At 50.5% G+C, this 25,655-nt stretch overlaps 1 protein-coding gene across 1 annotated transcript in view; it reads right to left on the bottom strand.

Annotated features, from left to right (window-relative positions):
• Window positions 1–2,432: 2,432 nt before the first annotated feature.
• The window catches only part of LOC142585321 (PR domain zinc finger protein 1-like), a 182,672-nt gene continuing 159,449 nt past the window's right edge, over window positions 2,433–25,655 (bottom strand). Inside the window, exons 4-6 of the mRNA XM_075696003.1 lie at window positions 18,788–18,964; window positions 11,541–11,913; window positions 2,433–10,828 (exon numbers count right to left, since the gene is read on the bottom strand). Coding sequence (XP_075552118.1) covers window positions 8,781–10,828; window positions 11,541–11,913; window positions 18,788–18,955 — 2,589 coding nt within the window. The 5' untranslated portion in view covers window positions 18,956–18,964 and the 3' untranslated portion in view covers window positions 2,433–8,780. The remainder of the gene's footprint in view (window positions 10,829–11,540; window positions 11,914–18,787; window positions 18,965–25,655) is intronic.

Below are 25,655 nucleotides of genomic sequence, written 5' to 3'. Positions count from 1 at the left end.
GCATCACGACAGGGGCGAACTGCGAGAAAAGAATTCTCACATACTTATATATTTGGCGCCCGTTAAAAAGTCCTGATTGTCGATATTAATCAGGGCCCTCTCACTATACGGCGTGTGCGTTGCTCTGGGAGTGCGACTTCTATCCTGAATGCACCGACGCAAGGCGCCTCTTCTGTGTCGGTTGCGGTTAGGGATTTGCCTTCACAAGAGCTTACACAACCCTGAATTGAAAGGTCTTACAAGGCTGCATGGATTACTGCGGCTGCAAAGAGAGCATCGACAAGTTCCCGTGCAGCCGCTGCCCTCTATTTGATTTACAAAGACGATCGATCGATGTATTACGCATTGAGGCAAATGTGTACGATATTCCGCTGTCATTGCAGAGGCTATCGGAATACCGTTTCCGCCATTCACGTGGCTCGGAATGCAGTGAAGTCACTTTCGCGCTTGTGGAGAACGACTGTGGGCTTCTGACTGCGTGGGACTGTCCGCACGCCCCTTTCTGCATCGTCACTTTCTCTCTATTTCTCATCTTCTTATTGCTCGTTTCCATTCTCCCAGCAGAGGGTATCCACTATTCAACAAGACGTTTATCCGGTTAGCAACCCTGCGTTTTCTCTTTCTTCTCTCGTTCTCTTAGCGCAAACGTCCATCTGAACGCACTATACTGCTTTCAACATTCGCCTTAGCAAACAACGGTGGAAGCGCACATGAACGGAGGCAGTTGGCGCGAGTCGAAAGGCAGAGTGACCATCTTTGATCGGGGTGCACACTCCCAACAGTATAATCACACTTGAGACAGGTAAAAATGGTTACATAGCCCTGTCCTGCCAGCGGGCAGCTATTTTCAAATCTTGCCTGCATAAGGCCAATGGGCCGCTTTGGCGTCCCCGCCTCTCAGGTTTCCCACCAAATTTAGCAGCAACAGTCGGGGGTACCCGCCTTAAGAAAATCAGAATACCGTCCTTTCGAAACTGCCGAATGTTGTATAGAAAATATAAATAAGCTATAATGTCATGCGCTGTGCATACATGCTCATAACTGGAACAAGTGTTATAGCAACGGCATTGTTTTCACTGCTCCGCTCCCATATTCTCTTGACTTCTTGCCCTGGCCAATAGAGTAACACACAAAACAAATATACAACGCACACGTGTATTGGTATCTATGTCAAGTTAAACTTTAGTGAATCGGTAAATTAAATGATATGCGACTGAATGCGACATGCGTACAACTGTGTTTATTTTCATGCTACCAGCAGCGTGCAATTTCATGCGATGTTTTATCCTTGTGATGTGTATCCTACAAGTTATGCCGAAGTGTAAACACTAAAAGTGCATCACAAATGACACATGTAGTCGTACACGCCTTTTGCTTCGCATGATATTGATTTTCTTTAATTTTGTTAGCATCACGCCGATTACCCGGATAACTTGCAGGGCGTGTCCTCCTGAAGTGAACAACGTAGCATAAAACGCTTGCGCGGAAATTATTTGCCCGCTTGTTCGAACTATGGCCGATCTCGCCCGCGTCTTTGACATGCCGCGAGATCAAAAGCTTCGCGATTTATTGAAAATCTGGAAGCATATACTTAGCCGATCGTTACACTATAATTTCTATTCAATTAAAGGGACAGCACAAATTAGTAACAGTAAAGAAGGTTGAACGGGTATATATATATATATATATATATATATATATATATATATATATATATATATATATATATATATATATATATATATATATATATATATATATATATATATATATATATATGTGTGTGTGTATATCCAGTACTATATTTTCGTTCATTTAGCGGAAAAGCATTTACTAGACTAAAAGAAGATGAAACTTTCCCGTATTCAGTTTTGTGCCGAATCATTAGCGGCGGTATACGTAACACAAATTCCAAGTTAATTTCACACTTATGGGACGTTTTGGCGCGGAGCAATTTCCCGAAGCTAGCTATAAGTCGAGCCTTTGATCCTTCAACAGTACGATTCATTCCTTCTTTATCGATAAACAATTCACTAGACTCGAGTGGACGCTGTCAAAAGTTTGTGACTTCAGGCCTATAGTTGACGCGTAAACATTAAGGTGGCGTTGCCACCTGTTTCTCGGTTTTGAGTCTTTCCTGCATGACTTACAAAGTCTCTTTTCACTGCAATGGCCGTTCTATACTATTGCTAGTAATTGCTGCGTGAAATTTACTAATCCAGCTCTGCTCAGCGCTTTTCTTTTCTTTTTGTAAATGTCATCTTAAAGTTCCTGTTATGTACTTACCGGTTTCTCCCTATTTCAGTTTCTTACCGTGCAAGCAAGCGCTTGAGTGTGTAGAGTCCATTCTTGCAACTTATTTGGCGAAGGTGACGTGTCTCGTAGTAAGTACACACGTGAGGCCTTTGGTAGGGTTTGTGTGACACGGAACATTTATTTTTGCTTATGATTCCACATTCGACACTGTCGCGAACACGACAGAACAGAGCACGTCGCCAATGATGGCGTGAAAGGGGCAAACGTCGCGATGTAATGAAAGTCAAGGAAAGCTTTGCAAGGAAAAAAAATGGGGGGGAGGATGGGGGGAGGGGGCGGTAACGAAGCTATAGAACAAAGCTGGCGAGTCTCTTCATTTAAATACCTGTAATAAGTATACAAGAGGGGCGTATACGTAAGGAAAGTCTGCCATGTACCTCTTGAACTTGTTTTCTATCTCTCTTTAAGATAATTCAGTCCTTGCACAGTGTAGAGAATAGGTAAGGAACCTAATGAACCGAAACGGGTTACAAGTTCAGTCGTCCGGGGAATAGCCACGACGATTAACAGTGAGATACAGTGATACAACATGTACAGCCAATGGAACCGGGAAGTTGGTGATATTTGGGTGGGGGGACATTACGGTTACGTTGTGCGCATGCGTGAAACGGTGGACCCGGCCGGTCTGTCGTCTATTCCATCAAAGAACGAGCATCTCGAGGTTTGGTAAAGAGTTCGGCGCACAGTAATAATCTGGAGTTATTACTGCGTTCCGAAAGACGCAACAGGATGGTTTAACAAGTTTTGAGCAATGCCGAAGGAGCAAATAGCATAATACAAGGCATTCATTTTTTTTTTTTCACACGACAACTGACAAGTCTTTACAAGGCGACAGGCAGTTATATTTCTTTTTTAGACTCGGAAGATGATGAAGTACTGGCACCGATTGTACGTCGGTAATGAAGTTGTGCGTTCTTTGACGTCGCCGGCTCCACCGTCCCACACGTGTTCACGTCATTACTATAGGAACAAGTAATGTACTGCGTTACAGGGACATTTCTTGTTGCACGCCAACTGTATGGAAAGGCGGAATCAAAGGGCATCTCCAATGGCGGAAACTTTAACAAGGGACGCGGCTAATCGAGCCGTGTGGTTCGAGAAGTTTAGGCAAGGCTTGCGCAATGACTTGACTTTTAGTCAAATCGAAGTACAGGCAACGTCAAATCTGTTATTGCTTTCGCAGGTTCTTTTCAACTTGCGACTTGACAACGTCACATTGATAAAATTTTACGATTTCATTTCCCGTTCAAGTAATCGCCATAGAAGAAGCAGACACCAACCGTCGGCAAGACAGGTTCACATGAACAAGAACAAATATGTTATGCGCCCTCTTCTTAGCATAGAAAGCTTCCAAGATTTCTTTTGCGCACTTTATTAACGATGAACAGACGACAAGACGCTAACCAGAATGCAGATAATGCAGAAAGAAAGAAAAAAGAAAATAATAACTGCACACGAATTGTCAATTGCACTTTCCAAGAAAAAAAATATCTTAGGCGAGGAATGTACATACGAGATCAGTAAGCTTTACCCTTGCAATTGCATCGTCTTCGCTTTCCATTTGCCAGTTATACTAACGTCATTGCAAATTGCGAGGTGCTTACGTCGAACACATGTGTAGGGGATGTTGGCAAGAACTGAACCAATAGCAAGTCACTATCTTGGGAAAGATGGAAATATAAGTCGGGCATGGACTCTGGCAGAGACAGTCGAACGACACGTCAGTTATTTTTCTGTAGTGCTAACAACGACAACCCGGCTCAGTAAAATTTTTTGCAATCTTCAAGCTTACTTTCTATATTTCTTTATATTTTCGCTTTTCTCTTTTATGTGATCAACTGTTATTAAAATATACACCTGCAGCTTCACAAGCGATATATCCCAAATGGCGCGAATCTTACGTTCTTCAAGTATTCTGACTCTCTCACATTTTTTCTCATAGAGTGTCGGGCAAATGAAAGCCGCATCAATGCTTTGACAAACTTTTGCTTCAACGGGGCATGCAGAATGCCGTCTGCGAAATCACGAACCATCTTTTCGAATTCAATGGCCTACTGTTGTTCGTTGTTCATTAAGGCATCGAATATGGAAATCTACACAAGCCTGGCGGGCTTACATTAAAACCGAAACATCGCGGCTCGTTTTCTTAAACAATTTTTTTTTCGGCCTTGGTCGCATCGAACCGGATCATCACTGTACCAGCAGCGAAGAGTTGAAGACGAAACGTGTAACCAAGCCATAAAATATCCATTGGATTCAATGCCTACTTTGCCTTCACGCAACCACAGCTCCATTTTCAGTCAAATGTACATAAAGTTAAGTAACGTTTTGAGCAAACACAGCGTTGTCGAGAAGAGAGGATGGCACCAGAAAAGCACAATTCAAGCTTCAGTTTTTCCCTTTTGAGAAACGGTGAGCTACAACCTGGTGTTCGGTTGCGATGTACGTGTTGCTGCCGGTTGGGAATGTTTCATTGCGTTTTCTTTGGACTCGCCTCACGATTCTGATGTATGCCGTCTAGAAAGTAGAGAGAGAGAGAGAGAGAGAATTTTGACCAAGAGCGGTGACGTGAAGGGAACGTGCGTCGAACACAGTTACGCGCGGCGTAAGAGGGAAAAAATATTTTATATTATATATCTGACGATGGAAAAAGGACGGGGGCAGGGGGAAAAGGGGGCGGGGGGGAGAGGTTTTTACATATAGCGAGCGTAATATACTTGATCCACCAGTGTGTTTTGTCGAGGACGATAAATAACCCATCATATCTCTACGGTACGACGATTACTACTGCTATAATATCGGCCAGAGCTGGCCCACGAGACAAGGACTAAGATCACACGTAGTACGACGGCGCAAGAACATTGGGATGTGTGTGGTTCTGTTTGTTTTGTTGTAGACGTCGGGAAATGCCGCGCAAATGTTTGTGTGTACGTGTTCGACGCCTTTTGTCGGGGGAAACCCAAATCACGTCTCTGTGTCTGTCCGCACCGTTTGAACGAACGAGATTTACACATGCCCGTCGCACACGACTCCCGCGCGTGCTTTTTTTTTTTTCTTCTTCTTCTTCTCAACTACAACTTATGTACAACCGTGTTTTGTGACAATAAATACCACGGGTGGGGACGTTCCTTTCCTCTTTCCCCATGCTGTGAAATGCGAAAACGCGCAGTCGAAATTGCGAAAGAGGAAATGTAATCATTGCGTGAAGTTAAACTTTAAAACGCTCAAGAAAAAAAAATAATTATAAGGCCCACCCGTTCGATACATGAAGTACCCGGCCTCAGCGGTTGCTGTGTTTCTTTTATTTTTTTCGGCTTTCGTTATTTACGAAACAATTTCTTCGGAACCCTGCAAGGTAAGTAGAAATGTGGAAGGCTGTAGCGTAAATCTACGAAGGGAAGCAGCACAGGTTCGTCAGAAAGAAAGGTTCGCAATTCACGAAAGAAATTCGTCCTGGCCAGGGGATCGAACCCAGCACCATCACCACCTTTTTTAGAGCCAGTCGCTCTGCCTCGACAGCTATGGCGCGGCAGCGCGAATGCGATTTAATCGACAGTTCGAGTTGATGGAACATTTATTGACGAATGAACTCGGCGGTGCCCCGCGAGGTGGGGTAAGGCATCGCGGAAGGGAAAGACGTCGTCAACCACGCTGTGGCACGAAGCTACAAAGAAAACCCGCGTAAGTTGCTCGGAACAAGAAAGCGTGAGCGTTTTTTGTAGCTTCCTTCTACACCAATGCTGGACGACAAGTTTCCCTTGCGTGACGCTTTCGTTCGCTTGAGACGACACAGTGTTTCAGGGTGGGAACGGAGGATTCGCGACCGTGGCGAGAATGAATACTCGTGCGCAGAATATGGCCGCTTAGGTTTGCGCAAAACAACAGACCGCCGTAACCACAGGATCGCTGAAACTGGATCGACCAATCACTGAGCAGGTGAGAATAAGCAAGAAAGCTTCGCGTCGTATTCTTGGCCTACGCTGTTCGGGTGTACTCATATGTGTACTAGGTTCGGCGCTTAGAGCAGAAATGCCCTTCTCGAATGGCTTCATGAATAAATCTTTAAGCATGCCATCATACAAGTAATCAATCATAATGTAGGCGTTTTCTTGATTTTTGTTCTAGTACCAATAGGATAGAAAGTGAAAGAGAGATTGCATCACTCCGTAGCGGACCCAAAATGAAGACATCTGTTCACGTGCACCTAAATCTAAGTACACGAGTGTTTTGCATTTCCCCTCCATGAAAATGTGGCCGCCGATAATCAAACCGGTGCAACTTCATGGCCGCTGAACTATCGCGGTGGGTTATCTTTCTAATGTGTCTGCACGTAACTATCACAAAGTATGGGACTCACGCCTTATGGTCAGCTTCCTTGCTTTTTATCCCCGTCAGCGACAGCTCGAAACTTTTTCGATTTTGGCTAATCTATCCAATTAGAAGTCACGTTGCCGTAGTGAAAAGTGCAAAGGTGCGGCCCCACTTAGGCGGCAAAACCACGAGCGGCAAAAAACGCGCGCCCTCTCGCTACTACGCCAGGAATCATCGCTGGTACCAGCCGCGGTGACGAGCAGCGCTCCAACCTGAGCCCAGATGCGCGGGGATAAACCCCGACGGCTCGTTCATGCTACCACGTGACAGCCACGGCAGGGAAGAGAGGTGTGCCGTTCAGGCGGTTGCCATAACAACACTGGCGCGTCTGCGGACGCGAGCGGCTCGCCGCGCGAGGCTTTTATCCGCTTAAGGTTTGACCGCATCTTGATAATGGCTCACGATTTGTGCGGACAGACAAAGGACTACCTCACAGATACCGCAGATAACAGCATCGCTTCTTTCGGTGGGAATACCTTTAAAAAAATGGGCAAGAGCGGAATGATGCGCATGCGCCAACTGACCGGCAGCCAGCGATTTCCCAGACTGCGTGTGCATGGGGGAAATTGACATTTAAAAAAAAACGGGGGTGGGAAAACGACGGGGGAGTGACAAATCCCGAGGGAAGTGTATGTTACGACACCACCCACACGATCACTTCCTAAGGTCTGCGTTATCGAGCGCCTCGTAACCTCGCTATACTTCGATTACTGGCTCTTCCAGAACCGCCTCCAGTGGCGCTTTTTTGATTGGAACCAAGTAACACTATGCAAGCACGATGCACGATCGAGTTGAGCACAATGCGTAGCGAGAGAAGCGAACTGGTATAAGGCAGTTGTGCACGATCCGTGGATGATGTCGATGTTTGCACGAAGTTTGTGAGAGGATTGGGGCCGTCAAAAGACGGAACGAGCATGGAGGAAGGAAAGAAATATGTGTATATAACAATCGTAAAGGCTAGGAGGGAGCATCGCATGAGAATTTTGAAGCCTAGAGATGAAAATCAGCGAAGAAACGATCACTGGAAAAAGGGGCCCTTTCCGCGTGATACGCCAGTGGTAGTAGCTTCTAGCCACCTCGCCGAAGTTGTAAAGGGTGCGGATAGGGTGGCTACAGTGGAGGAAAGAAATTCCATCCACGGAGGATACTCTAACCGCGCCCAGAGACGACCTGCGGCGGGAGTGCCACTGAGAGTTGCCACGAAGCAAGCGATGCCTTGAACCACAGTTTCGTAATAATACTATGGAGGAAAATCTGAGGTTATTGTCTGCGTGCAACGTCAGTGTGGCTGTTCCGTCAGCATGGGATGATGGGAAATACAAAGATTCTGATGCGAACCTCCTCGGAGGTCACTTTTCATCGCAATTTTCGCTTGTCTGGCAATTATTAGTCTCGTTTATTCTCTAATACCATTCGCATCTGGCAAAAACGCGATATTTTTCGTTTCTTCGTACATAAAATGCTGACGTGCTCTAGATAAACGCACTGATGCATTGCACTCAAGGCTGCTCCGCAACAAAGAACGAAATGCCGTGTGCTTTCTCAAGGAGTCCAGTGCCAAATCACAGAAGAATAACGGTCATAATTCCCACGACTTCTGAGCGATAGCGTCAGATTTCCCTCCATCAACGGCCACGAACGGTTCGGCAATCACACGCCTGAGGCCCAATTCCCAACAGTTAACGCGTCGACCTGACCCCCGACGCGAGTAAAAAGAAGGGATAGGGTGACTGTGTCACAGGAGTATAAGGGATGTTGGCTTTGCCGAGTTTAGCTGCCTGAAGTCATGCTCCCTCCTGAGTTTTTGCCCTTCCTCCACGGAAACAAGACGCACCGCCGCTCCTGGAATGTGTATGGAAAGAGGGGCCGGCCGGCCCGCAGCCCCCCGCGTCTCGGCCGCGCGAAACAATAAATACGGTCTCGGTTAAAGACCGGTGAGAGGGAGAGAGAGAGACACCGAGCACGCGCGCGCCCGACGTCGCGTTGCGCGATTTTGTGAGAGCGGCCACCCGGGCCCATGACTTGAGTTTTGCTTTGTACAGAGTTCGCGCACAAACGATTCTGCGCGCAGAAGCGCACGCACGCGCGCACAGTCACTCTTTGTCTCTGTCGGGCGTCGGGTGGCACTTCTTGGAGAGGTCGTCGTCGGGCGACGCCGGGCCGCTGGTGATGACCGACGTCTTGGCGCGGTCGGAGCGGTGGAAGGATGACGCGTAGTCGCTCTCCTTGCTCGAAGGCGGTGGCGGCGCGTGGTGTAACGCGGGGGGGTACTCGTCACCGGGGCTGGCCGGGCCGAGCCCGTGGTGAGACAGGCCCGCGGGGTGCCTCTCCATCGTCTGGGGCGGAGGAGGGGACAGTTCCATGGGACCATAGTCGTAGCCGTTGGGACCCTTGTCGAGCTCCATGTCCAGGACCATGTTGGGCTGGCACGACGTGGTCTTCCAGTGCGTCCGCAGACCCGAGGCGCTGATGTACTTCTTCTTGCATGTCTGGCAAGTGTACGGCCTCTCGTTGGTGTGCAACCTTTTGTGCAACTTGAGGTGCACGAACTGGGTGAACTTGGCCGGGCAGAGGTCGCAGGCGTACGGTTTCTGGCCCGAGTGGAGCCGCAGGTGCGTCTTGAGGTTGCTGGTGCTGCTGAAGCGCTTCTTGCAGACGTCGCACTGGTGCGGTTTCTCGCCCGTGTGCACCAGGTGGTGCTTCTGTAGGTGGGCCAGTTGCGTGAACGTCTTGCCGCACACGGAGCACGTGAACGGTCGCTCTCCGGAGTGCGTGCGCAGGTGCACCTTGAGGTTGGACAGCTGGCCGAAGGTCTTGTAGCAGATGTTGCACTCGTAGTGCATCTTGCCGTCCTTCTTCTTGAGCGGGTACGGCAACGACCGGTAACCCCGAGGGTTGGAGCCCGGTGAGTAGGGCCTGTTGCTGCCGGGCGAGCTGCCGCCGGAAGGCGGGAGTTTGCCGCTCTCCCCGGACATGGGCAGCATCGCGTGGTGAGGGCCATGGTGCCCGCCAAACTCGGGCAACTTCGGGTAGGGGGGCATGGCCGCCGACGGGGACGCGAGCGACGAGTGCACAGTCTCGGGAACAGAGTACGCGTACATGTTGAAGTGCGCCGGCGAGAACATGGGGGCGATGCCGTTCATGTAGAGGTAGTTCGCCGGCGCCGAGCCCGGCACGCCGTAGCCGGGGCTCACGGCAGACGACACGGCGGGCTGCTGGTGCGCTTTGTCCGTGGAGTCGGGACTGTGCATCTCGGGGCTGCCTCCGTTGCTGCTGCTGCCCGGGTGGTAGCGGATGCTCTTCTTGTGCGGGAACACGAGTGGCGGCGGCGGCCCCGGCTGGTGGCCTCCCTCGCCCGAGGTGTCCGGAGCAGCCGGCGGCGACACTTCGCTGGACACGATGACCCGCACGGGCTCCTTGAGCGACTCGCGCCGCAAAGCGGGCGCCTCCGGGCCCGCGGCGGCGCGCTCCTGGTACCGCTGCAGAAGCAAGTTCTCGAGAATGCCAGGAGCCGGAGGACCCTTGGGGCTCTGCGGCGAGATCCTCTGGCCCATGCCCTCGTAGGTGGAGAAGGCCGAGCTCGCGCTACGCTCCAGCACGTCCTCAGTGAACCGGGGCGCGCTGGCGTACTTGGGACTGGCTGGCTCGTGCAGCGCGCCCAGTCGCTTCTCGTCGTCGTGCCGCCTGGAGGCGGCGTCCGGCGAGCTCGAGCTGTTGGGCCTCGGGTTCTCGTCGCTGGTGGTGACCACCGCGGGCGGGGGCGTGCTGGCCCCGCCGCTGCGGTAGTGGTACGCCTTGGGCATCTTGATCTTGACCTTCCGGAACTCGTTCTGCGACGACTTGTCGGGCTGCTGCTGCTGCTCGGCAGCGACGACGGCGACCGACTCGCACTTGTCGTCTCGCTTCTCCGCCTTGTCGCTGCCGCCCGCGGGCGGCTGCTTGCGCTTAGCCTTGACGCTGAAGTCGAGCACATAGTTGTCGCTGTCGCTGTCACTGCTGTCCTCGGGAGGCGTGAGTCCGTCCTCAGGACCGCCATTGCTGTGGTAGCCCTCGTCGCTGCGAGTGCTGCCCTCGGGCGGCGTCAGCTGGTGCGGCCGGGAGAAGTAGGCGTCGTCCTTGACCGCTGGCTGCAGTTGCTCCCCTGCACGACCAACGAGGAGAGGGAACGTGTTTGATCACGGCTGCGCATTTGGAGGTGCTCCCTAGTGAGCGAAGCTACGCGGTCGCTGCAACTTTAGCGACCGGTTGTAGCTACTTAAGTAGCTACTTAAGTACGCAGCTGTTTAACTAGTAATACATCAAAATGTCATGGCGACTTTATCATCACCGCATCGCGTGCGATAAGCCGGTCAGTGTTGACGCTATACATCAAAGGATTATACTTAGTCACTCATTGCGTACACGCATCTCAATAAATGCCCGACTCAATTACGCTATTCCACCAGAGCAGCGAATACGGTTTCTCTTTCTGAAAAGCGACTTTCTAATGGCTCTTTCCGCAAGGCTAGCACTCAGAACTGGCCTAAAAGCACCCCTGCGGATTTCGAGATCAGTCCGGGCGGCGCCACCGATGTTGGCATGAGCACTCACCAAACACGTTTTTATCTCGTTTGAGTGAGCTCCCATCGACCAACTGTAAGTGCAAGATGCGTATTAAGAAATAACAGCTAGAAGATGGAACATTTGAGTGAAGGAACGACGTTACCTCGCTTCGTTGCGTGGTTTCTCTAGTCCGTGTTCGACCTTCACACCGTCGTTTCTTAACAGGGCGTATGCCAACCAACACATGCAAACACGATCCTCTATAAGGATCTTGCTTTCAGGAGAAATGCGGAGAGACAAGGGGCACTCACGTATCCTCTGGAGCATAAGCTCTCCGGTGACGGGGTAGCTGAGTCGTTCCGCAAACTCCCGGCAGTACCAGACCAGGAGCTCCTGGTTCGGGTAGATGGGCTTGACGGTGTAGAAGTAGATGTCCTGCTTGACCTGACAGGCGACCAGATTCTGGTTCTCGCTCGAGTAGGCCGGGTTCACGTAACGCATCCAGTTCGCCTTGCTGACGTCGAAGCCGTCCACGTAGTGGAACGAATCGGGCCCGTCGTACACTCGCCAGAAGTACTTGCGGTTCGCGTTGGCGGGAACCTCATCCTTGCGGTACACATCGCCCATCAAGGGACCGAACCGTGTGCCTCGCGGGATGTAGTCCGTGCTCCAGACGCCCAGGACCTGCGCGCACAAGAATAGCTCGTTGAACTCATGCAGCCCATTATAAGGACTACTTAAACCACTTTCATTTCACTGGCAAGACTCTAGCCCGTTCGTGACTCATGCCCGTGCGCAAGTGTAACAAAAAAAAACTGCATGCTTTGCATATACCGTACACTGGACAGACCGCTACAATCACTGCATTATTGCATCATCCCCTAATCTTCCCTTACCCGTCTCTCCCTAACCCTTTGCCCATGTTGTAAAGTAGCAGGCCGGAGTCGTGCTTCTCCGGCCGACCTCTCACTTTCTACTGTGGTTAAACTTTCCCCATATTATTTCGCCGCCCGTGACCGCCCTGGTGAAGTGGAAACTGTCAGCCACACTCTGTGCCAGTGCTCGCAGTGCGGAGACGATCGGTCGCCGGCTGTGGTCAACAAGTTGGAGCCTCTGTCGGAAGGGAATAACCCTTCAACATAGACGTGACCCGTCATCGCGTCAGTGTACTGCGAAAATATTACTCCGCATTTTGTCCAATCCAACGCCTACGATACTTCACTATTTTTTTTCTTCCTTGTTCCCTCCTTCTTCCTTCCTGCTTCCTACTCAAATGAAACCTCATTTAACTGCCTTATATGAACGATCGCTTGCCGCGTCTGTTGTTCCGCCGTTGTTGGTGCTCTACTGGGGTCTTCCGGGGAAGGTTCGATAACGACCCCCCGCCACCAGCTGCCGAGAAGCGCTAATCACGGACCGTGATCGGCGCCTCAAGCGTCGCGCAGTATGAGAGACTAACTAGACGCTAATCGTTTAAACCAACTACGTAAATACAGGTACACAGTCGGGAAGTCTAAGGCGCGAGCAGTATAGAGACGAGGTGGCGTATGGTTTGCTCGTCATGTTGTTGTGTTTTGCTTATCAGACTTACCGGGTGTTTTTTTTTTCTCTCACAACAGGCGACAAGATAACTTGTTTGATTAGCGCGAATTTCGCGCCGGCCAACAATGCTGCCGCGCTTCGCCGCGCACTAGAAAGTAGCCCCCCTGGTTGATAACGCCGACAAAAAATAACAATGGGGGCCACTCAAGTTTTCGCGAGGCTTTTTCGTTTCTTTTTGTAGTTACTTCTTTTTGAGGGTTGTGGGGCGTTGATTGGAATCACTTTTCTTTTCCCCCGGCAAACACGTGTAGGTGTGCGAGCACTGAGCGGCGTACCTTATGTGTTTGTGCAAGAGAGCCGCCACATTTAGAGTGCCGCTTAAAAAAAAAGAAGAAAGAAAGGAAAAAAGAACCCACAATAGCACGCCGGTCAGATAGAACGTTAAGCAAGGGCTGCCCTGTTGTTTTGAGTTGATGGAAGCGAGTTAATGAGCGTACAGCCTACGCCAACGATGAAAGGAAGTACCAGATCAATAACTTGGAAACCTCAGTCGATAAAGTACGATGTAGACCGGTGCATGACAGGGGCCAAACAGGTGAATGAGGCGTGGTTAACGGGGCGCTTTGCTACCCTTCTGGTGGTTGGGAAAGGATGTTAAAATGTGTGGATGAAGAATGTGTTAGGTTTTATAAGAATGTTAAATTAAAAGTTAGATGCTACAAAGGTGTGCCTGAAGGAGTTGACGAAAGGGACGGAGGAGTGCGCCCCACGCGGGTAAGATAAAATTATTCGCAGAGAACCTGCATTGCCACCTCGATCAGAGCAGGCTGTGCTTGGCCTCAAGTTTTAAAGAAATCGCTCGTATTCAAAATTCTTCGAGATGCACGCAGACAGAGGAAGAGAAGCGTAGGCTTATAGCAGTTGCCTGGGAAAGAAAACCATGCAACAGCAGGAAGAAACAGGATACGCACACAAGAAAAGGAACACAATTTGCCATGTGTGAGTCAATAGCAGACATATTTACCAGGAAAACGTGGGCTATAAGTATGTGATGGCAGCGTCCGAAAAAAAAAAAAGATGCATTTATCCATAATAGTCAAGGAAGAGCGGAACGTCGTGGACCAAAGTGGCATGGTTGGGTTAAAAGACGTTTCGGCTTCTCCACGGAAACCTTGTTCTACACGGAATACCTTGTTCAAAATTATCAAGGGCATCCATACGGAACCCTCGATCCGACAATTTTGGCCGACGTTCAGCATCCCCCCCGCCAGCCCATTATATAAATTTATTCCCAGACCAGACAAGATGCCGTACAAAGAGCCGCATTCCGCAAGGATTGTTTTCCTTCGAATCTATTTGATTTCTTATCACATGTCACAACGAGTGGCGGATGCCTGCGATAACGAAATCGCAGCGTCATGCGACCCACTAATGACGGGCAAAAGTAATTGAAAAGTGAAACGAATCTTTACCGAAATGCCACCATAATTATCCATTTCAATAAGCCTTCCTCGTTCCGATCTTATATAGCATCCAAGGCGCCTCTTAAGCGCTAGCATATGGGCGACGTACATTGTCCAGATAGCAGTGCGATTGTTCGAGCTTCCTGCAATCACTGAGTTTCATACAATAATTACTGTAGAGGGAACTCTGGCGATAGTGTCTACGGGAGCTACAATGAGGGTGGTTCAGTCAGCACGGGAATTATGGGAAGTATGTAAATTTGCCTAAACTTCGTCCTTCAGGATTCAAACGGTTTCGTGACTTTGTAAACTCATAATTTTTTTAAACAAAGCACTGTGTAACGAATAATTACAGAAACATTATTAAAATTGCCCGGTGGCAGGATTCCAACACAGGGACCTCTATAGCACGGAAGCCCGATATTGAAACCATAACACCACGGACGCATGCAACGACAGGAGCCATAGGACGCCCTTATAAATTTCTCGCGGTCATGTCAGCGCCTCGAGACGCTCGGTGCGTTTCGATTTGGCCAACTCGACAGGCTGAACCGCTGCTATTAGTAGTGGTTGCGTGTGTTCGCAGCGTCTGCTGCATTTGGAAAAATTATTTATTGCTCTGAAATTTAAGAAGACAACGAAGGCAGATAAAGCGTAATAAACGAAGTCGCAAGGACGTCTGAAGCCACAAGCACGAAGATCAGACAAATCCACGCACTCCCCGTCATTCCCATGGTGGCGCCGAACGACTTCAGCGCCAGAGGTCCCTCTAGTAATTATTGTAGGAAACTCTATGGCTGCAAAGGCTGCCGCTGCTTGGACTACGCTACGCAAGTGCAGACGACACAACAGCAGCAGACGCGTGCCCATTTCGTAGCTTGCTCGAACTTGATGAGTTAAGCCTTGCCCGATCCACGGCAGCGTTAGAGAGCATAAGTTACGGCACGTGACCGCAAGCGCGGATGTAACATACACTTGTAGAACAGGAAGATTCTTGCCTCAAGATAAACGTAGGCGTGGGTCAAAAGCGTAGCAGTTTGGGTAAGTTGGTATTCGTCGTGACTTTTTTAGTCTTGTAGCGCAGCTCAGAACGAGCAACAAGGATCCTGTTCTCCCCCACCCCTGTTCTCCGTTCCTTTTCATTACCCCTTCCACCTTGCTTTTTGCTCGTTCCGAGCTGCGCTACGAGCCTTAAAAAGTAGGAGCGGGTACACCGCGACGCGTACGACGCCTCCTGCAAGACATGCGCTCCCTTCCCTCGCTATAGGCTAACTGTTCAGGCGCTGACCTCCGCATGGAAAGCTGGAACGCGATCCGTCTCTTACAAAGCGCTTTCTCCCAAGCCAATGCTATTTTTCTCACCCACTTGCTCGCGAGTACGTCGCCTGCGATTCTCTGACGAGGACATTTTGCCTCTGTGACAAATCCTCCGAAGACCGCGCTGCTCCTACGGCCGCGATGCGACCTGACCGACATTCGCCGGGGGCGCCGTGCGTGAAGTGCGCCATTGCTTCGTTATACGACGAGGCGCTCGCACACGATGCTGGCTGCGATGTCGCAACCGGACGGAAGGCCGCGCGGCATCAGCTAGCGGCGACCGTGGCCGAAATCGGCCGGGTTCACGGTCGCGCCGCCGGGGGGCTTTGTTGATGTAACACTGCGTCGTTGACGGCGGCGCCCTTGAACGGCGATAAGGGTGTCACTGACTTTTTCAGCGCTGGCCCCTGCGCGGTTATCGCGGAACTGTGTCACTCTCCGAACACTTTATCGGCGCCTCCGCCGCCCCGACACCGCGGCAGCTATATCCCTCCCGCGCGAGCCCGCTGGCCTGGCCTTTGCTTGCTTCTCTTCTTTTTATTTTTTTTTTCGTAGCTTCGCCGTGTGCCGCTGCTTTTCCTGCGCGCTGCAGATTGAAGCGCGGAGTTGACCACACCCTGCATTCTCACCTCCAGAAACCGCTATGTACCTTTCTCTCCTTTACCGCTAAATGTGTACACTCTGCACCGACGTGAAAGGGAACACGTAACCAACGTTCAATTAGCCACTTTTCGTGCGAGTTTCGAAGCCCCGCTTTCAATTATCCACGGCGCGTAGTTGTCGTGAAAAATAAATTCGGACTTGTCATTTTAGTGAGTTCGGCGCAAGATCGACCGTACTGCGGGCGTTGAACGCAAATCTGGGTTTTCCCACATGTACTGACCGCACTTTATTCTTTATGTCTCGGTTGTATACACCTCCCCCCCCCCCCCACCCCTCTTATTTTTTTTTTTTTTTTGCCTTTCATCTCGCAATTTTATTCTGGCTTGCTTGCATTGAACGCAAAACCTTCTGATGGATTATCACGCCCTGCTTTGCCCTTTCTCTTATCGTGTGGGCTCCATTTCCTCCGGCTATGGCTTGCGACTTAATGTGGCACCAATCTTTTCAATATAGACTGCTCTCTTTATGTTAACGTTGTGTTTGTGTACGACAAAGGTAAGTCAAATCCTCCTACGGTTTTCTTCCGGCAGCCTGAATACACAAATACAAGAGATGACATATTACAGAATGCGTCACGTAAAGGTAATGGAACAACGAAGCAATTTATCTGAAAGTACACGCTGATGCAATACAGAGCGTCAGACATGTCTGTCTGATTCACTGGCCAGCGCGTCAACCTTGGCATTCATATAAAAATAATCGGTGCCCTCTTCACACATATTGCGAAAGAGAATAAAAGAACTGACAAAGACCAGGGAAAACAGAGTAGGTAGTGAATGGACCCCCACCCCTTTTCCTTCACACACATACACACGCCAAAAAGAGAGGGAAAGAAAGAAAGAAAGAAAGAAAGAAAGAAAGAAAGAAAGAAAGAGAAACAGCGCACCTGAACCACTACGCTGGAACCTTTTAGCGAATACAAACGCAAAATTTATGCGGACACTAATTAGCTACCTTACAACTATTCCATTTCGAAATTAACATAGCTGAATGCGGACTCTTAAGCAGGAGGACATATTCAGAACATATCGAAGTACCCTCAGCGTACTAAGTGAAAGATCACGACAAGTGCAATTAGGGACCAGAATTACGATATAACTTGTCATACAGGTCTTGACAGCAAATTGTGGAGGGGCCATGCCATGTATCTCTACTGCGCCCACACCTGGTTCCTGCGTTTAAGAACCGTTTCCAACTCAAGATACACCACACGCCATTGTTTATTACACGCGTCTTGTTGAGCTGCTTAACGCAGAACCATTGTGTCCGTTATATCCGGCTGACTGTTCCCTGAACCTTACTGCCAGTTACACGTCCATGTGCTGTATAGAGATTTCCTTTCCCTTTGCCTACAGCAAGTGCTTGTGCGAGTGTCGTTTCCTTCACGACCAAATGCTGTTCAGACGACATGAAGCACTGTCCACCTTAAGCTGAACTTCTGCCCACGATCGTATTGGTTGAATGCTCGGCTGACTACTACGGTGGTGCTGTCACAAAGAAAGACCATGCAAGCCCGATAACAATGTCAAGCGTGACTTTTAACAATCGGTTATTGAAAGTTCACGAACAGCCAGTTCCATCTACTTAAGTCAGCATACAGCAGATGTATTCCCAGTAACAAACAGTGTACCGTAGAGCTGTCTAGTCCGTAGTTGCAGTCGCCCTTTACAGGCCAACTGCAACTTTCTTTGCAGTTGCTTTTTTTTTTTTCGCAGTTGGCCTTTACAGGTCAACTGCAAAGAAATTTTGGACCGTGTAAATGGCCTAGGTTTGGATAACGTAGACATACACCAGCCTCCATGCCAAATTTATACTTGAAATACGTCTGGATGCGTCACAACAGCCTGGTAAAAGAGACGTTTTCGATGCCGAAACTTGAGAAAACGCCGCCATTACCATTCGCCGGAAGTGTCGCATTAACATTGAGAAGCAGCGCAATTCCTCGACGTGACCTCCGAGATGAGGCGGCAGTCGCGACTGCCCGTGGTGCGCTGAAAAAGAAAATCTCGGAGGTGTCTTGTGCCGAGATTTACGGCATATCCCCTAAGGTGAGCGCGTCGTCTGCTTAACTGCTATATATAGCGAGGCTGCTAATGAGCAAATCGTACAATTACACGACCTGCGGGTTTCTCAAGATCGCTTTAATAGTAGATACTAAACATTTATAACCAATTTAGCCGAAACGAAATTTCGTTGCACGCAGCTGACCTTTAATGTCGGTATGTCATGTCGTGTAATGAATGCAATGTCATGTCGGTATAGGCCCTTTCCGCAACTGTAAAGCTAGCTTTCCCGCAAGGCAGTTCGCGCAACTAAAGATGGCGTAGTTTTCTTTATTATTTTTTTTTTTGCAAGTAGCGTGTGCTGACACAGCCTGCTTGTAATATGACATGGGAAATGCATACGCGTGGCCGTCGTGGTGAAGCCACGCTCAAGAGACAAGCCACAGCATGTGCACTTGGATCTTCATCTCAACGATTACTGGTGTCGTAAGCAACGACTTCTGGCTCGATGCTCGCAGCCACATCGAGCCACATCTTGGCCGTAGCCAGTACAGCAAAAGGGCCACTCACGTCACTGAGCGTCTGGGAGGGCTTGAGCAGCAGGTTGCGAGGCAGGGAGGCCTCCGCCCTGTTGGACAGGCCTTCCTCGCAGGCCTGGTCCCGCACCTGGTACACGGCCAGCTGCTCGAAGTCCGACTCGCGCAGGCTGCTGAGGTCCAGCGATCCATCTTCCATCATACGAAACACCTGCGACAGAGGGACGGTGGACTGTTGAGAACCCTTCCCGCGAAGCTGTGCATTTTAGATTGGTGGCCATATGGCGCTATGAGTTAACCTTAGCTTGGTGTCTCTTTTTATTTTTATTTTTCGTAGTGAGCGCATTTTTTTTCCCGGAAGGTGTGCCAAGGTCCGTCGTGGAGGTGCGGCAAAAGCCACTGCGGCCCCGTGGGAAGCATTATGCGTCCGTAGTATTACACGTATATACAGTTCATGTTCATTACAAAGTGCTTGCATTCGTGAAGAGTGCAGACCAGAGATTAAATAACAACAGTGCACACAGATGAGAAGGCCTCGTGTAAGAAATGAAATCATGACAAAAAAAGAAAAGAAAGAAGAACAGTTATTCAATAGTATCATAAAACGCTACTCAGCCCTGTAGAATGAGTATGACGACCGCGACTCCGGTTAAAGTTGAGTTTGAAGGGTTGAACGCAACACAGCACGAACTTAAAAGAGCGAAGTGAGAAATTGCTCTCAAGCACAGAACTGCGATCAGAAACACTCAAAAGAAGAAGAAGACGAAAAAAGAGAAGAGAACGTCGTCATATATAACGCGATGGACGTTATAACACGGCGGATATTCGCGGTATCACAACTGACCGTTGCAGAGAAACTCCCAAGGTCTACAGTTGCATCGCATAAGTCCGCTTGGACCATAACCGGTGCCGGCAGGAGCGACCGGATCGCAGGCCGCTCGTTTCTTTACGGTCGTGGCTTGTGCAGTCAACGCCGATCACTGTCCTTTTCTGCGCCTACGTGCAGCCAGCGCTGTCATCTTTACAAAGCCTCTTTATCATCTACGCGCTCGCACACGGTAACTCACACACCCGGGAGCGCCCTAAGTAAAAGCGACGTCACACACACATATATAAAAATGGAGGACTAAAAGAATGAGGCCGTGGGGGCTACGGCCTATAAGCCCTCCGATAAGCAACCTCGGGCATGTTTCAGGAGCATCATGTAGTAACGAACGATAACAAGAAAAAAAAAAGAGAGAAAGAAAAAGGGCTGAGGATTGGGCGAGTGACCCACCTCACTCTTGTTCGTCCTCAACGCATCTCTCCGCAACCCCATGGCGATCGGGTCGGTTCAAACACCTCGGTCTTTTTGGTATAAATGCGGCTCCAGCAGATAACCTAGGCCCCGCTATCGCCTGCCAAGTTCAAGGCCGGGCTGACGTCGCAACGTTGGCCGACGCACAGCATCATCATCATCATTTAGATCGTCCCCCTCCCAACCCGCCTTTTCCCCATCCTTATCTTTCTTTCTTTTTTCCAATCTGGAACCTTCTCGTCCTATAGATGGAAATCGAATACCTCATGGAAGGCGGGGCGGACCTATTCCACCACCGTTATATAAGCGTCAGAGTTTGTGCGAGCGATGTTAGCGTACATACTGAAAGTACAACTTGGATAGTACTGAACAGCGACGTATCTCAGAGGCAGCAAGTCACTAATGCGCTAGGATTTTCGGAAAAAGAAAAAAAAACGATGATCATTGCTTTCGACATCTTTTCATTGAGGCCGCTAAACGTCAGATTCACTCTAATATTGTTATAGGGTCTTTCCTTGGTCTGGTGGTTCCCCTAAATGCGATAAGTCACCAATGCTCAGACGTTTCCGAGCTAGTTTGGTACAAAAAAAAAAATTATTATAACTGTTGAGGCCTCGAACCCGAAGTCTCTGCAATATACAGTGGAGACAGGTAAAACAGCTCGAAGTGAGAAGGGTTTGATATCAGGGATGGCGTTCTCGATAGTGCGAAACGTCCGAACAAGGGAGTTTCTATTTATGAGGCGCACAGGCTGCCGAAAGCCAAGGCAAATCCTGCAATCTATTCAAGGAGTCAAGGGAAGCGTGAACACAAGCGAGAGTCGGCCGGAATGCCAGTCAGTCGCAGTAAGTCACAGTCAGTCAGTACCAGCGGCAGCACTGACCGTCACTGGTACTAGAGTACCACTAGGCGCCTCAGCTTTGCGGTCCCAGAGTATACCACGTGGCCCACTCGGATATATCATCGCCAGACCGCTAGACGGTGAAGCGTGAGCTCCTCTGGCCTGCTTTTGGACGGGAATCCGCGAGCTCGCTTATTTTGTACCGTCCCCCTGTCCTGTAGAACGTATTCAACCCAAATTAAATTCCTTGGTGCCGAACAGGTGGTGAAGAGAGAGAAAGAGAGAAAACAAGAGGTCAAGGGTAGTGGCTGATCGCCTGGGACGAGTTCTTTAGGTGAACATGATTTTCCCATGCAAGATACTGCGAGAGGCGCTTATCGAGGAAACGCTCAAACATCCAGCTCCTGCAAGAACGTGTTGACTGAGCACGTTTAAAGCGTTAGCGTCGCTTTCTTCACGGGTTTCATGTTGTGCACTGTCCTCTTGTTCCGAACGATGGGGTCAAAAAAAAAAAAAACATCTCTAAATGATCCTGTCATCCTGGTAATGCATGAAACTGCTGGGGTCCTATCACTAGTCGGCTTTTTTTTTTTTTTTTTGAAGGGCCAACGATTAATGAAATAAAGAAGAGAGAGAGAGAGAAAACAACAAGAAAGAAAGGAAGGAGGAGAGGAAGGGGTAGCATGGGTCGATAGAAAGTGACAGTCTCGTCCCACTTACAAGCGAAGGAGGGTCGTCGTCGCTGACAGGCACCATTGGGATAGTCATTTCAAAGTCTCCGCAAGTCTCCGCCGTGGCCGCTACGAAGGCGGCGTAGGAGGCATCATCCTCGGGCCTCGCGGACGCCGCATCCCCGCGCATGCTCCCCTTAGTTTTGTAAACGAAAACTTTGGTTCTTCTTCTCCGCCTAACAACTATACGCATATCTCTCCCTGCGGCCGGCTCGCAAAGAGAATCCGCACCGCTGCGGCGAGCCGTTACAAAGTTTTTCTTTAACACGAGATTACGGTCTGTCTACGTGCGCCGCTAGCTACGTGCGCCCCCCCCCCCCCCCGAGAACGGGACGGAGAGGAGGATGCGTGCCGGGAGAGGGACGGCTATGCGGATGAGAGAGAGAGAGAGTGCAGTAGCGCAAACGCGCCGCGGATCTTCTCGCACAACTTTCACTGTCAACGCCGCACCATTATTGGTCGCTTGACGTCCGCGTTATCTCGCCCGCTCTGCCTCCTGCACCGTTTATTTCTTCTTTCATTCTGTTTTCGCTCTCCACTCTCTTTGTGCGAGCTTTTCTCTTGCTAGGGAACTGGAGAGCGAAGCAGGCTCAGACGGGCACATTCTCGCTGTGCCGGCCGATGCATCTTATCGTGAACGACGGGAAGGAAAGACGGAGAGAAAAAAACGCTTTGTAAGGTGATCGCGCAGAATTCGGTCGCATCACATCCCTGTTGTCGCGCTTATTTATCCACCAATGAGTTGATACATAATTTGCTGCGGCCCGAAATGTACAGTGCGATGCATACTTTAAAGGAAACCCACGGCTGTTGAGCGTGTACAAAATTTCCCCTCTGGCAAGCGTACAATCGCACTGCTAAGCAGCAGAATGGTGGCTTGTGGCTGTATAGCCCTGGCACCTTTCTACGGCCCAATGGAATGCATTCACACAACTTCGTTCGGCTTTTCAAAAGCAACCACGCCATCCATAACCAACATATTTCATTGGAAATGTCGAGCTAGAAAGTGCCACGCCCATTGCTTTCCATGAAATGGTCGCTGCAGCGATTGTCGCAAAGGTCACTTTTCTCGCAAAAACTTGACAATTTTCTGTTCCGTAAGTGACGTTCTCCCCCGTCTCGCTTTTAATAACCGCTTCCCTCGCCCAAACTGACGAAGAAAGTGACAGGTATGAAACAGAGCGTTGCGATTCCTGTCCTGTCATCGTCTTCATCTCTTCCTGTATGAAACCTCCTCCTCACCGCTTGATAATAAACCGTGCAGAGCGGGGTTGGTGATGCCTTGCGGAAGCGAATGTTGTGGGCTTCGCGGCTTCTTTAAAGCGAGTAAAGTTTGGGTCGCTCAGCCGGAAAAAAAAGCGGGGTCGAGGGATAGTAAACAATGCGCGACACCCCACAAGCTTCCAATGCCGGGTTTCATGCCCAACGCTGTCAACTCCGCGGTCTCTCGCAGGGAGCGAAGCAGCAGAAGAGCGCGCGTGTTGATCGCATTAAACTTCTTTATTATTTCTCTTTCACTTCGCCCTCTCTTACGTATAGCGCGCTCAGCGCCCCCCCCCCCCCCCTTGGCGTGCCGAGCTACATCTTCGCATGGGCCGCCATCCCTGCCTCTTGTGGGTGTAATCTAGAGTGGCCCCGGTGAGATCCTTACTTGACTCCGGCTTATTGGAATTTAAGTGAGTTCACGCACGGGCCTTCGAGCGAAGCTCCCCGCGACAACGACTCCGAGTCGCTTTGTGTTCGTCACCCATCCCCGCTTTCCTGTTGTTGTAAAGACTTTGCTTCGTTCGTTCGGATCCCCCCCCCCCCCCTGTTCGTTTATACAGGGAGAAACACGAGGTGGGGCGCAGAATGCCCACAAACCTGCGCCCCGCGAGCACGCACACACGCACGCACGCACTTTGCTTTCACGGTCTGTCACTTCAATCTCGGTACACCGAGCAGAACCCCCCTGCCCCCAGCCCCGATCTGTCCTACAGATGACGTCACCGCGTTGTCTCCGGTCGACAATGGCCGCCGCTGGAGCGACAGCCATCTGTTTGCGCTGCGGGATACTGGGATCCCCTCTGGCCCGTCAGAACGCCCCCTCTACTCCCTCCCCCCCTCCCCCCTTCGAGTGCTGCGGTGCGTGTTTCACACTTCCGAGACGTGCCTTCCTAATCGACTGATTGAGTGGAGCCGCCATAGAATGGCTGTATACATATAGCGTACCTGCAGCCGGCCCTTTCGGCAAGTGTGCGCTCGAACAACACACCTCGGCGTTGTCGCTGTGCGACGAGACTGCGCAGGAATCGCGCGCGTGCGGGCTCTGAGAGGCTGGCGGGCGGGCTCGTCTTCGCTATGGCTTTGTGTTTGCACCGGTAATTAAGAGACGGACGCCCGCGCGCTTCGAGAAACGTGGGTGTTTGCAAACGTTGATGGCGTTTAATTGTAATTGCTCCGAGCGCTTCGCGTCGAGGAGTGGAGTGATCCATTCCACTACGTATCGAAGAGAGCCGTCGACGCTCACATACAAACACACGCACGCACACACACACTTGCGTTCCCAAAGTGTGACAAGTTACACTTTAGGCATGATATACTGGACATTTGACATGGAGAACTTCAATCGCAGCAGCATTATACGTTTCATGGCGCGGCAGCCATCTACGACTTAGAGTTCCTTACTTTATTGGATGCTTTTGACGCCCTTCTACATTGAGCATAAGTCAGGAAAGAAACACCGGTGCCGCTTCCTATTTTTCTTTTTCAAATAAACTTTTAAAAAAATGACGTTCAATCCGTCAATAGAGTCCTTCGCGAAAACTGCCCAGGGCAACTGCTCACACGGCTTCTCCCAGCATCCCCGGGCAATGCAGGCGTGTTGTATTGGCGCCCTCGTAGATAGCACAGCTGTTAATCCAACCACACGCACGACCAGCGATACGACGCAACACGTCTCCCTGTGCGGCCTATCGAGATTGCCGCGCATACATAGAAAGAAGACCGCGCGAGCCAACCAACCGCTGTAGCATAATAGACACCCGATGAGCTCCGCGTCGGTGTTTGTAAGCACTCCTCGAAGTGAGCTTTCTCCCGTTCCTGGAAACGAACCCCCCTGCACTGCAGCCGCAGCGATACTTGGCAAGGAACAAGGGGCAAGTAAGAAAAAAAAGAAAGAAAGCAAAAGCTATATAGACACTTCACAGTGCAAAACGGCGAGGTTGAAGCTTGGAAGATGAAGGCGGAGGGAAGGGGTGCGTGGGGGGGAGACGGAGAGAAGAGGATGGGGCCGCTGCTTCGCTATCGTCTAATGACCACACCGCGTATATCCTATCACGCGCGGTGCATCACGGGAAGGAAGAGAGAGAGAGATTAGGGGAAAGGGTCGCGTCCGGCCGATGATGCTGCCGCTGCTACAGCGGCGGCGGCAACGTTTTGAGGAGATGTCGACGTCGCGTTTGCGACTGGAATTGTTCGCTTTGATGTCCTTTTATCGGCGAGGGAGGAGGGGGGTGCGAACGCCATCGGCGACCGAGCCGCCGACCGCGGTTCCTTGTCGTACGTCGCTTCCACGAGGTTCAAGGCTGCGGTGTGTAACGAGGAGCAGAGGGACTGCCTGCGCATGCCCCAGCAGCCGCAGCGGCGGGATGACGACGACGGGCACGTCGAAATGCGCGAAACGGGCCGGACTCTCTCTCTCACTCTCCCTCCCTCCCTCTGCGATCGTGTTTCCTCCGCGCGTTTAACGCGCGCGCGCTACGCGGTTATGCAATGTGCCCCACGCTGCTCGGAGTGTCAGAAGACGCCGTCGAACGGCCGTGACACCACTGGCCGGCCCCCGGCAGCGTTAACGTATTTAACGCGACGCACTGCTGGATTCTCGCTAGGGTAAAAACGGAGATGAGAGGGAACGGGGCAAAGGCAAGATTGCGAAGACAGATAGCGATGCAGAGGAGAACGATGCACGGGGAACTGCGAGTTGTTGGAAGGAAAGGAGGCGGGTGGGAGGCAGCTAGCCACAGTGAAAGAAGTTACTCGTCAATGGTCCCGC

The sequence above is a fragment of the Dermacentor variabilis genome, chromosome 6 (genome assembly GCF_050947875.1).
Source record: "Dermacentor variabilis isolate Ectoservices chromosome 6, ASM5094787v1, whole genome shotgun sequence".
Lineage (NCBI taxonomy): Eukaryota > Metazoa > Arthropoda > Arachnida > Ixodida > Ixodidae > Dermacentor > Dermacentor variabilis.
This window is presented reverse-complemented; position numbering and strand designations above follow the sequence as displayed.